We start from the raw sequence: 12,505 nt of genomic DNA, 5'->3' as shown, positions 1-12,505 counted from the left end.
TCATATACCTTTGTCAGGTTATAGTCTAAAATCCCTGTTTCAGAATTAAATTCTTTGCTGCTTTGAAATAATTGTGAGTGATTTTTCTTTGGTGACCTGCTGTGTTTCAATCCCACTTCAGATTGGTTTGATGGATTCCAGGACATACAAAAGGTATGGAACAAAAAGGGGCTGTTATTTGGGGTCTCTTTGGTTTTTGTGAACCCAACCCTGGCTCTGTTTTAGACGTGTAATGGATTTTTGTTTCCATTTTCATTTTGATGATGGCTGCACTGTTTTACCATCCTGCAGAAATAAGGTCCCCAGAATGCCCACTTGTCCTGCACAAGGAGTACTGAGCGCCATCTGCTGGCTTTATTTGCACTGTGCAGTGTCCATCAGATGAAGGCGGTTCAGCTTTGGCACAGTCTGAGGTTCAAGTGCAGTTTCTCTCTCTTGTTGGTGTTCTGATCCTTTAGATTGCAGCATTTAAGCAGAAAGCACACTCTGTACACCATCAGGGAGATGCTGCCTGGTATTGAAGCAGTTTATTTAAAGTTGTTACAACAATGCCTATTTAAACCTGAACTATTTACAATAAGTTTTAAGTGTAGTCAAGACTTGTTTTTTTAAGCATTTTTTTTTAAAGGCATGGAAAAAGTTTTACAGGACTAAAAGAAAAGCAAGGCATTTTTTTCATATAAAACAAAAGTATTTGGAAAATAAAGCATCAGTAAGGTCAAATTTTGACCAAGGTCCACATATAAAACTACAGCATCCTTTTGGTTATGCTTAGAGAAGGTTAGCAGTGCTTTTCTCTGTTTTATGAAGCTTTCAAATCAGCCATTGCCTCAAACGGAGACCTGTAAGATTAGCAAAATCCACTAACAAATGTAGTGCACAATGTAACGCCATAGGCTGGGCTAATCCTGTCGGGATTACGTCTGTGGTCATAGGCAGCACCATTGCTAAAGCTCAGCTTCACATTGACAGCTACACCGTCATTTATTTATACATGTCCTGATGATACAAAAGGGAAAAAACAATTAAAACGCATTGAGTCAGTTACGCAAAGCAGAAGCTTTCACTTTAGCATAGAAAATAAATTCATGTCTGCAAGTTTGTTGCTTGGCTAATTTCACCACATCCCAGGTCCACCTGCATGAATTTTTAGAATTCAGAATATATTTCAAGGTGGAATCATTGGAGGGTTGAAAAAAATCATGTTAAAATAATAAATTGCATCATCATCATCTTAATACTGTCATTCTGGATTCTTCACCTCCATTAAGAGCAAACTTTTTTTGGCATTCCCTACTTTCTGGAATTGTAAGGATTACTGATAAATCAGTGTAATTATTTCAAGATGATGTAAATCCAGCTTTGGCCCCTACTGTATTCAGTCTGGTTAATAATACAAAGAGTGAAATACTCAATTCTATTGAAATGAAAGCAAATACTTATAAATTGGTATAATGCATACATTTTTGTAGATTAAATTAATAAAATGCTATGCTGCATTAATTCTGCAGCCCTTTCCAATTTAAAAAAAAAAATGCATTTAAATATGTTTTGTCAGTAAGTCCTCTAGGTTCCCAAGTGCCTGGAGATCAAGGGCACACACAAAAGGTAATAAAAATCAATAAAAATTGCCCCCTCAAGCAGCTGTTGGCACTTTTGTCATATTACTAGGAAACGCTGGTAAAAAAAGGTTCTCAGTGTGTTGCCTCCAAGCCTTTGTCTTCTTGTTAATGGTGTCAGTTTTTCATTTTTCTCTTGAATGTGGCACTGGATTTCTGCGGCTCTGGCACTGCTGCACACTGAGGATGGAGGCTGCTGGTGTAAGGTTACTGTGCAATAGGGGGTCTCCGAGGAAGTCCGGTAGCACAAGTCTGACAGGCTTGGCACTTGCCAAAATGGAAAAAGGGAGCTGTTCTCTTGGCAGCGAGTCAGCAAGCTTTTCTGAGTTGTGATGTGGTGGTGGAATTGCTTCATGAGGGGAGATGGGTGAGTCTATAGTACTTCCATCGGAAGAAGTGGGGCTGGCACACCGTCCTTCTCCTTGAAGGTAGCGAATGCACTTCTTTTTCCTCCTAGGAACAGTCAAGAGAGTTATCTGTAAATAAAGGGTGAATTCAAAACGTCACCAATATGAGCAAATACAAAATTCTCAATTGATTAAAATGGGATAACTTTAAAAAAAAAAAAAAAAAAATACATGAACACACATTACAGCTGTAAATATTCACACCTCAAAACAACACACTCGGTGGATATGTGTCACCCTCCATGTGTAAGCCTTCAGCAAGGATAAAAGCTAACTGATAATTGTTAGTATTTTATCTGGACATTTATTTAACTGCACTCTTGTGTCGTGTTCCACGTTTATATGGTAGTGCAGGGAGAGATTCGTGTTCGCAAAGAACTGCATGCTGGTAAAAAAAAAAAAAGTGATGTCCAATGCATTTAAAATGGGTGAAAGTCTGAACTGGATGAAAACAAAACCCAGAAGGCACAGCGTTGAGTTGACACAAGTCACTGTGAGGGGTAATGAAGACTTTGATAAAGACGGGCGACACTTGTGTGGATTAACGTCAATGTATGTTTTCCTTGACTTCATTTTAGTTTAAAATACTTCTAATACAGAGTTTAACTCTTTGTATCAATGTAATCTAAATCAAATTAAAGTAAAGCATGTTGTAATAACTAGCTTTATGTAAAAGTTAATTATTAATGACTCGCATCTGTACTTTTTTTATTCTTCTAAATCATTAAACCACAAAACTTTATCAGCCCAAGGAATGTGAAAGCTAATTAAGTGAACATGGAAAGGTGATGATCACTTGCTGGGCCCGATGGCAAGTGTCGTCTAGATGGACAGCAAGTAATCCTGCCCAGTGAGCATCAGCAAATATTGGTGGAAAAAGCAAACCAACAGGATGAGGGAGTTGAGTCTTAGGAGTCAGATGTACAAAGCAAGACTGTCTAGTGATAAGAACTGTAATAAATACAAAGATCGCCCAGACTAGGGGGCTCACTTCATTGAACTGAGACACTTTTGTGCTTTATTTAATAGTCTTATTCCGATTGCTCATCCAAAAACCCAGGCTGTTTTTCTTTGATGGGATAAGTTTTTCTCCATGACACTAACATTCCATCTCTGAAACAATTCTGAATATATTTTTTTTATACTGATAATTTCTATAATGACACAAAACCATAACAAATGAAGAGGTGTTGGAATAAAAGCAGGCAACCATAATGGCCATTCAAGGACTGAAGTTGAGTGGCACAACCCACCCATTGTAAACTGCTCTTGAGTCACAAGGACATTAAGTAACCAAGAGGCGTGCGTACTCCTGCTCTAATAAGTATATAAATGTCACAGTCCTAGTTCTGTTAAGATCATTTTTAAATTGCAAGTATTGCGTTGAAAATGAGCAGCTCAATCAGTTTTTACAGTTTGGTAAGGTAAAGTCCAGAATTGAGGGGAAGTCGTGTGAAAGGAGAAGTGAGTGCGTAGTGAAGGAGTTTGTCATCGTATACAAAGGTCAGACTTAACCACTTGCTGTTTACGGTGGTGAGCAGGGCTTAACCACGTTAATTGGAAAATGAATGTAAGAACAAATGTCAATGCACAGAATGTGAGCTTCTGCTTGGAGGAGATGGGATGAAGATAACCACAATGCTGTAGGAGAATATTGTAACGTGCAAATGGCCTACATCAAGTCAGATCAGCCCCGGAAGGTAAAACCAAACAAAAGAACAGTTCAGAAAGAGTCGAATGCATCAGAGATACTTACTGCCATGCCAAATAAAAGGACAACAAAGATAACATGCAACATTTTATACAATGGGGGTTGGTTTGCTTAAAAAGAAAAGAAGGAGAGGGAAAAAAAGCAAGCATTAGTATTTCGTGATTATTTTGAATTGAATACACCGGGGGAAAAGTAACAGGAACAATTAAAAGTAAAGTTGTAAAATTATAGGAATGTCCATAATGAACCACAGCAGGAACTTGATCTTTATTATTGAAAGCCATTTTATTTTTTCTGTCTCTTGGTGTGTCTATCCAAATGTATGCGTGTTGCCAGGTGCAAGGCAGGACTACGCCCCGGACCACCCATCAGGTCACAAAACCCACTCTGGGCCAGTTTAGAGTTCCCAAATATCCTGACGCAACTGTCTTTGGAAGGTGGGAAGAGAAGCCACTTATGCAAAGGGAGAAAGAACGTGCTAGCTGCACTCCCGCCATTCACACCAGCTATTAATGATGTATACAGATCATCAACTTTCCAATAGTGAAGATAATAAATATTCCATAAAATAAATGTCATGCAGCAACTCACAAGAACAGACTGGATTTTTTTTTCAGCCAGTTTTTTAAAATTTGTAATGGATAGTGCTTTAAAAAAGGCCTATACCCTGTCTTACTGTAATTTGTTTTTACTGTATAAAGCCAGGTTTAAACATTTCTAAATCTTTAAAAGTGGCCAGCGTGAAATGAGTTTTAAAATGGAACAGACTTCCAGAACAGCTTGTCTCTGTTGTGACTGGTGAGGCTTCTTCCTTAATAATCTTTCATAGATGGAATTTCTGTGCACAGCTACTCCAGAGTCCGGGAGGCCTGTAGATCTTCGTCTGTTACGTTAGGGTTTTGTTTTACCGCCCCTCGGGGCCCTTGCTGAAATTCTGGAGGATGTCCATTTCTTGTCAGGGTTGCCTTTGTTTTAAATGCCCTCCACTACTTGCTCAACAGGCCATATCGTTTTGAAATGATCTCGTCAATACTTAAGAACACCCGCTCTGCTGAGGTCTCATTTCAGGGCACGGTGCTAGAAAAGTAACTGACCTACTATGTTTGCTCCTTACTAAAAAGTTAATGTTACGTTACACGACTTATTGGGTATGTCAGTTGCTCATCTCGTCGCCAGACCATGTCAATTTACACAAATGAAAATTGCTGGGCATATCAAATTTAGCGATTATATGCTGACCTTCCAGCACAGTTCTGCTTGCCCCTTTTTATGAAAAAGCCATTAATGTGCTGGCTGACAGAGCCGATGCTGCACAAAGGGTTAACAGGTATGGTGCGTTCATCCATCATCTTTGCTCAGTTTTTTCTTTTTTCCATTCAATCAGGGTATGTAAGACATGAGACATTCAACAGATGAGCTTCTTGTCGGTTTGTAAGATATCCACATTCCTGATTCTGCGTCAGGGTGGCGCAGTTGGTAGCGCTGCTGCCTCGCAGTTGGGAGACCCGGGTTCGCTTCCCAGGCCCTCCCTGCGTGGAGTTTGCATGTTCTCCCCGTGTCTGCTTGGGTTTCCTCCCACAGTCCAAAGACATGCAGGTTAGGTGGATTGGTGATTCTAAATTGGCCCTAGTGTGTGCTTGGTGTGTTTGTGTGTGTGTCCTGCGGTGGGTTGGCACCCTGCCCGGGATTGGTTCCTGCCTTGTGCCCTGTGTTGGCTGGGATTGGCTCCAGCAGACCCCCGTGACCCTGTGTTCGGATTCAGTGGGTTAGAAAATGGATGGATGGATTCTGCGTCAGTGCATCATATTCATTGTATTTCCAGCTGACCCTTCATTTGTCTTCAGTTGTTGAGTTGCAAACTGGTAGGAATGAGTCACTGGGTATGTCGTGTTACGTGACTGGTCTTTAAAGAAGTGCGCTGCCAACGGCCTCCAGCTTACTGTGGTTATGTAAAGAGGGCTACAACAGAAAATTGCTGGAAAAATAACCTAATGTGACATGGCCCTAACACATCATTCTGGATCTTCTTACATTTCATTGTTTAGCACGGCTGAATGGTTAACACACCGTTAAAAGGTAAAACGGGACAAGGTGGGACGTTAACTATTAGATGTGAGGGTTCACTTATTTTTTTGATCTTGCTGTATATATTAGGTCATGACACTTAATGGACTTTTTCTTTCAAAACACTTAATGATTATACTTATTTCAAGTAGAGAGAGAAAAATGATCAGATATGAACTTTGTGGTTAGAAAAGTAAAATTATGCAATGAGTTTACAAACTTTAAAGCATAGCCGTACATTAAGAACAAGAGTTTAGCAGAAATATATCAAAATATTGGTCTACCAAAATAATTACATGTACAATGGTGGGGTGTGGGGGGGGAACTCCTTTACAGAAAACAACAACTATTGCTCTCATTTCGACATACGTTAGGCTCCTGGCAGTGTTCAAGAAAGTACAGTTAGCAAGAGAGCCATGCAGAGCAAAGACAAAGTAGCCAGACACCGAGATTCTGATCATACAGACCTGCAGGGACCACACCAGTCCGTTTGTTGGTTGAGGCCGAAACGAGCTCGGCATTTCTTAGGAGAGCCAGGGTCTGAATGCAAGACAACATGCGCAGTGGGGAGCGGGCAGAGGACAAGAGGACAGGAGGAAGGAAGAGGAAAGAAGAGAAAGCAAAAAGAAAAAAAAGGTTAGCGACTGTTACTAAAGCTCATTCCCAACAGACAGAGACTGGAATAACAAAAGGTGCTGCATCTCCAAAGTTAGATGAGAATATTGTGCTCAGATAGACCTACAAATACTGTGCTTCACCCCACCACCCCCAAGAGAAACACGAAACTTAATGGAAAAATTTAAATGCTGCATTAAAATACAAAAGGACTAAATGTTTGTAAGCTTCAAGCTGTTTTCTCAGTTGCAAAAACCTGCATACGATAAACTTCAGCAAAATAAGCGCCTCCTGCATGTCCTGTCCAACAGGTACAGATTTTAGGGTCACTGACAACAGGAACAAATAAAGTGCGAAAATGATGTAACAATAAATATATAAAAATAGACGAGTCTGTCCAGGTACTCACTCCGTGCACAATGAGGCGTTCTGGCAATGCCTTTAAGATACAAATTTAAATTAGTTACCACACGGCTCACTGGGGAAGTGTTTGTATTTTTTATTTTTTACCTTAATGATAAACAATCTAACAAATGAGCCAGCCGGTCAGTCAGTGACCACAGACTGACCCAACATGCTTTCAATTGACGCTGCGTACATTGTGAAAGGCAAAGCAGTCCATTTGTGTGACCACAATCTTGTGAGAATAACTACCAGAAAAAAATTTGGTAGCAGATGTTTAGCTCATTTATTCTGATTTGTTCTGAGCCAAGATAATTATTGTCTATTGTAGAGTATAACAGACATTTAAGAATACTGAGAAAGACAACTTGATGTTGGTATCGTACTGGAAAAACTGTTAAGCTGCACTATAACTCCGTAAAAGTGGGGGAGAGAGGATACGGTCTCTAAAACGTTTAAATGGTTTGAGTTCATATTATCATACCTGAGTTTGAGTCTGGCTGTTTTTCCCTTTTTCTTCTTTTCTTCTTACCCTGTGGTAGAACAATAAGTTTGAATTATTGTACATAACGTTTGACAGGCATGATCTATTAGACAAGACATGTCATTAGAAATGTGTTTGAAACAATGAGACTTGATGTAGTGGGACCTCAGGCTACAGAAATTTTGAACAACACATTTTCCTCATTGTATCAAATAACTACTACTGACTTCCAAGTTTAACTTCCTAAGAGAGTTAAAACTGTTAGCTCTCAAATTCATGTCAAAGATTTTGTAAAATGATTACAAACGTCCTGAATGATGAGAATATGCAATGATTCTTCTGACAAAGAAGTGTACAACGTGTAGTGCTTCACATATGACATATGTTTGTGTAGAACACTGAATCATACTTGGTAGACTCTGGATGTGTTTGATACGGATAACATAAAAAGACCTTTTAATATCAAAGTGAAAACAGATCTCTGCAAAGTGATAAATTAATTACAAATATACAACACAAAACAATTGATCACACATGTATTCAACCCCTTTAATATGACAGCCCTAATTAATCACAGAGGCCGCGGACTGATTTCACAGAATTAGTAAAGTGGAGTTCACGTTTGTGTAGTTGAGGGGTTTCAGATTATTGCAATATAAAAGCATCTTATTTGGAAGGGTCCAGTTGTGATAAGTCAGTATTGTGGCCTAACCTACACAAGAAAGACAAAGGAACACACCAAACAACTCCTTGAAAAGGTAACTGGAAAGCACAAGTCAAGGCATAGAAAGAAGAAAAATTATCCAAGTCACTGAATATCCCATGGAGCCCAGTTAAATCAATCATTAAAAAGTGGAAAAAGAGTAGAGGATGGCACAAGTGGAAATCTACCCAGAGCAAGCAGGCTGTCCATAAAAATTGAGTGATCGTGCAGGAAGACCACGATGGGTAAGGGAGACCACGTAGAGACCTGTGAGAACTCTGAAGGAGTGTCAAGCTACAGTGGCTCAAATGGGAGAAACTGCGTGTACAACTGTTGTCTGGGTGCCTCACCAGTCACAGCTTTATTTGCCAGTGGAAAAGAGAAAAAGCACACGTGACATCTCGGCTAGGAGTTTGCCAGAAGCTCACTTGGGATGCTTTGAAGTCAGTTGAAGGAAGGTGCTTTGGTCTGAGGAGACCAAAATCGAGCTTTTCTGCCAACAGATTAAACATCACAGTTGGCATAAGCCAGACATTACACACTATCAAAAACACACCACTCCTACCATGAAGCATGGTGGGGACAGGCTTAATGGTAGAGGGTTGTGACGATGCGGGTTCGTGCATGCTCCCATATTCTGTCCAGGAGCCCTTGAACCTGTCACCATCGGCAATGCTACCGATGAGCTCTCAGTGAGGCACAAACAATGGAGCAAGAGGATGGTGTACAAAAGTGCCAAGTGCTTTTATTAAAACAGAATACAGTGTTCAAATTAAATAAAGCGCAGTGATTCAAAAAGAATCATTAAATAAATAATCCATAAAAACAGTAGTGAAACGCGGAGGTTAAAAACAATAGAAAAAAGTCTTCTTAAGAACAACGAGGTTAAAATAATGCAGGAAACAGTCTTTTAAAAACATTACGAGCCCGGTGTCTTCTCCCGTTTGGACTTCTCAATAGGGGACTCACCCTACATGTGGCTGACCTTCTCTGTGCCTGCTTCAGCTGTTTGGATTGCCTCACCGATCCCTGGCTCAGGTAGGCTCCTCCTGACAGCGACTTGAGATTCCCCAACGACCAGGGCTTTCACGCTGGGGAAACCACGTCCCAAGTCCCGACTCCCGCTGCCTTCCGCGGAGAGTCATCCAGCCTTCCATCACTGGTCACTCCCGCTCCATGATCACTCAGCGGGAGTGACCACTACTACTACTCCCCGGGTGTCGGCCCAACACCCAGGCTCACTGTTCAGCTGCATGTGAGCCTGCACTCGCTCGCTCTCCCGCACCGGCTCTCGCTCTACTACTTCCTGCTTTCTCCTGCCACCTCCGTTCGTTTCTCTTCCTTTTCTTTTTCCCTTCTTCTTTAGCCGACTCTCGCTTCTATTTATCAAAAGGGCATGGCAGCTGTGGCAAATCAGCAGCCCCAGGAACAATCACAGATGTGGACGGTCTCTCACCTGTGCACTTAGGTGAGAAACGGCCACATCGCAAATCGCCCTGAGAACTGCTTCAGCCACACAAGCACCACACTCCCTCACCAAGCCACGAGCGCGGTGCTTATTTATTTAAAACTGGCCTTTGATGGGAGCTGTGGACCCGCTATACCACAAGGGTACAAAGAATACAGAAAAATAACAAAGGTGCATCTACTAAATACTGACTTGAATGAATACTTACGCATTTCATGATACAGATGGACAATGACCCAAAACATACGGCCAAAGCAACCCAGGAGTTTATTAAAGCAAAGAAGTGGAACATTCTTGAATGGCCAAGTCAGTCACCTGATGTTAACCCAACTGAGCATGCATGTCACTTGTTGAAGACTAAACTTCGGACAGAAAGGCCCACAAACAAACAGCAACTGAAAGCCGCTGCAGTAAAGGCCTGGCAGAGCATTAAAAAGGAGGAAACCAAACATCTGGTGATGTCCATGAGTTCAAGACTTCAGGCTGTCATTGCCAGCAAAGGGTTTTCAACCAAGTATTAGAAATGAACATTTTATTTCTAGTTATTTAATTAGTCCAATTACTTTTGAGCCCCTGAAATGAAGGGATTGTGTTAAAAATGCTTTAGTTGCCTCACATTTTTATGCAATCGTTTTGTTCACCCCACTGAATTAAAGCTGAAAGTCTGCACTTCAACTGCATCTGAGCTGTTTCATTTAAAATTCATTGTGGTAATGTACAGAACCAAAATTAGAAAAAAGATGTACAGTTAGGTCCATAAATATTTGGACAGAGGCCAGTTCACTGACTACACGAACAGCAAATATTGTTGTTTTCGAAAGTGCAGAACAGATTCAACGGAGGGTCTAATGCTCACAAGATTCAATTTCAGTAGCATGCAATGTAAAAAATTTCTATTCATATTCATCCAAGAACTCAAATTTACTGAGAAAAATGGCTTCTGTGGAAAAATATAAAAGAATATAGATAAATGCAAATAAACTAAATTGAAAAGAGTGAAATTATTTTTATTTTACTAGAAGTGAATTTACCATGTGCATAATTTTTTTTTTACCGGTTTATGACAGCTAAGCTGTCCAAATAAGAATGGAAGGAATTAAGTCTATTAATTTAAGAGGCTTGACATATTCAAAATGTTTAATGGGTTATTAGTTTGACAGTGACTGTGATTGTGGCCATCATATCATCATTATAGTGATAAACTGCTACTAAAGGTTTATATCATTTTAAAACACCATAAGACAGTATAAAGGTATATTATGGCATCATAGGGAAAGGCATCCTCAAAAGTCCTCATTTCTCGACCTAAACGTTCTCATTTCCTGAGTTGGCAGCCCTGTTACACGAGCATCACTTTCAGATTCATCAGAATCGCTTTCGATTTCACTGCCTGAAGACTGATTCACTTCGTCTTCACTACTCTTATAAACTGTCAAGAGTGTGCAACACCTGGGCTGCTGAAAAACTTTTCTTGTGAAACGCCACTATGAGGCTAGGACAAGACATGTCTGCACCTTTGCCCGGGTAACACTTGGGCCTGTCACTTACGTAAGACACTTCTATATCATTTCCCGAGTAACACTCGGCACTAATGCTGTTGGCACTTTTACAGCCCTAGTAATCCTCAGGTCTAATGCTTACGCGAGAGGAGTCTATACAGTTGCCCAAGTGATGCTCGGGACAAACCCTTTTAGCACTGTTTTTACAGCCCTGGTGATATTCAGCTCTAACGCTAAGGAGGTTAAAGAGCTGTTCTGCTGATTAATTAAAAATTCGAAAGGGGCTGAAAACTTTTATAAGCACTGCATGTAAAACACTTACACAATGAATGTCTACCTTTTGGACTGTACAGAGCAGGCAAATTTACTGTCTGTAACTTGGCTCTCAGAACTCCAAAAATGAATATGCATACTCTTTGGATTATTTAGGGATGCTAACTATCCATAAACTTAGGCGGAGTGGTGGCTCTGAGGCTAAGGATCTGCGCTGGTATCCCAAAGGTTGCCGGTTCGAATCCCCGTCACTGCCAAAAAGGCCACTGCTCTGCTGGGCCCTTGAGCAAGGCCCTTAACCTGTAATTGCTCCAGGGGCGCTGTACAATGGCTGACCCTGCGCTCTGACCCCAAGGGGTATGCGAAAACTAACAAATTCCTAATACAAGAAATTGTATAAGGTGAAATAAAGAACAAACAAACACACACACACTATAAAAATCAAAACTTTGTTGGTCAAGACAATTGTTTGGGAAGCAAGTAATCAAGATTTATATTCCTTGAATTCTAGGCTTTGATATTGTCAGCTTTAGAAAACAAAGGCATACGACCACAAAAAACTCTTCTCTAAAACATCTTCCTTGCTGTATAATGTTTGAACAAAGCTACATATGTTAAATGATTACATTTAAATGCAGTGAAAGTAATGGAAATAATACATTTCATAATAGAGCACCTTCCAAGTACTGAAAATTCTTCACAGAAATACAAAATGTCACAACAAAAAATAAGCCTACTTAATCACCCGATAGATGTCAATATAAAAAGTAATTAAAATGCCAAATAACTGATACTAGAAACAATTAAACCTAAAAGTTCTGGGATAGCACAAGAAAACAATGAAATGGACCAGAATTCCCAGTACTGCAACAATGTGAACAAATAACATTGTGTCCACTTGTACGTTTTCTGTCGTAAGTACCAGGAGAAAGATTTTAAAGAGGGCAAGTCTTTAGCTCAAATACTGATGCTTCTCTAGTCACCCTTTAAAAGGAGTGAAAAGGGCCAACAGATTTTAGAATTCTAGGATGGCATTCCTAAGTCTGGGGATAACAGAACTCATGGCTCCATTACCCATGAAGCATATTTTGGTTAGGAGCACAAGACGGCAGTCAGCATCACGCACATGTAAATTAGTTGATGACTGGAAATGGACTACAACAATGATATACATACAAAAATAAATTAACTCCCATTCTTCCAACCCCTTCAAATAAAGTGGTATTTTCTCTTTATTTAAATAAGTGACAAAAGGTTTTC

At 40.2% G+C, this 12,505-nt stretch overlaps 1 protein-coding gene across 10 annotated transcripts in view; it reads right to left on the bottom strand.

Moving 5' to 3' along the window:
• Positions 1-600: 600 nt before the first annotated feature.
• tcf7 (transcription factor 7) overlaps positions 601-12,505 on the bottom strand; it is a 121,668-nt gene continuing 109,763 nt past the window's right edge. For 3 of the 10 annotated variants that reach the window (XM_028812827.2, XM_028812826.2, XM_028812828.2), the window contains 3 exons: positions 7,303-7,351; positions 6,269-6,341; positions 955-2,072 (listed from right to left, as the gene is read on the bottom strand). In XM_028812827.2, the coding sequence (XP_028668660.1) occupies positions 1,745-2,072; positions 6,269-6,341; positions 7,303-7,351 (450 nt within the window). In that variant the 3' untranslated portion in view covers positions 955-1,744. Of the gene's footprint in view, positions 2,096-6,268; positions 6,342-7,302; positions 7,352-12,505 lie in introns of all 10 variants that reach the window. The other 7 variants (XM_028812831.2, XM_051933470.1, XM_028812829.2 and 4 more) reach the window with 4 other exon arrangements.

This window comes from Erpetoichthys calabaricus, chromosome 11, assembly GCF_900747795.2.
Source record: "Erpetoichthys calabaricus chromosome 11, fErpCal1.3, whole genome shotgun sequence".
In the NCBI taxonomy this organism is placed as follows: domain Eukaryota; kingdom Metazoa; phylum Chordata; class Cladistia; order Polypteriformes; family Polypteridae; genus Erpetoichthys; species Erpetoichthys calabaricus.
Note: the sequence above shows the minus strand (reverse complement) of the source record. Positions and strands in the feature narration are given on the sequence as shown.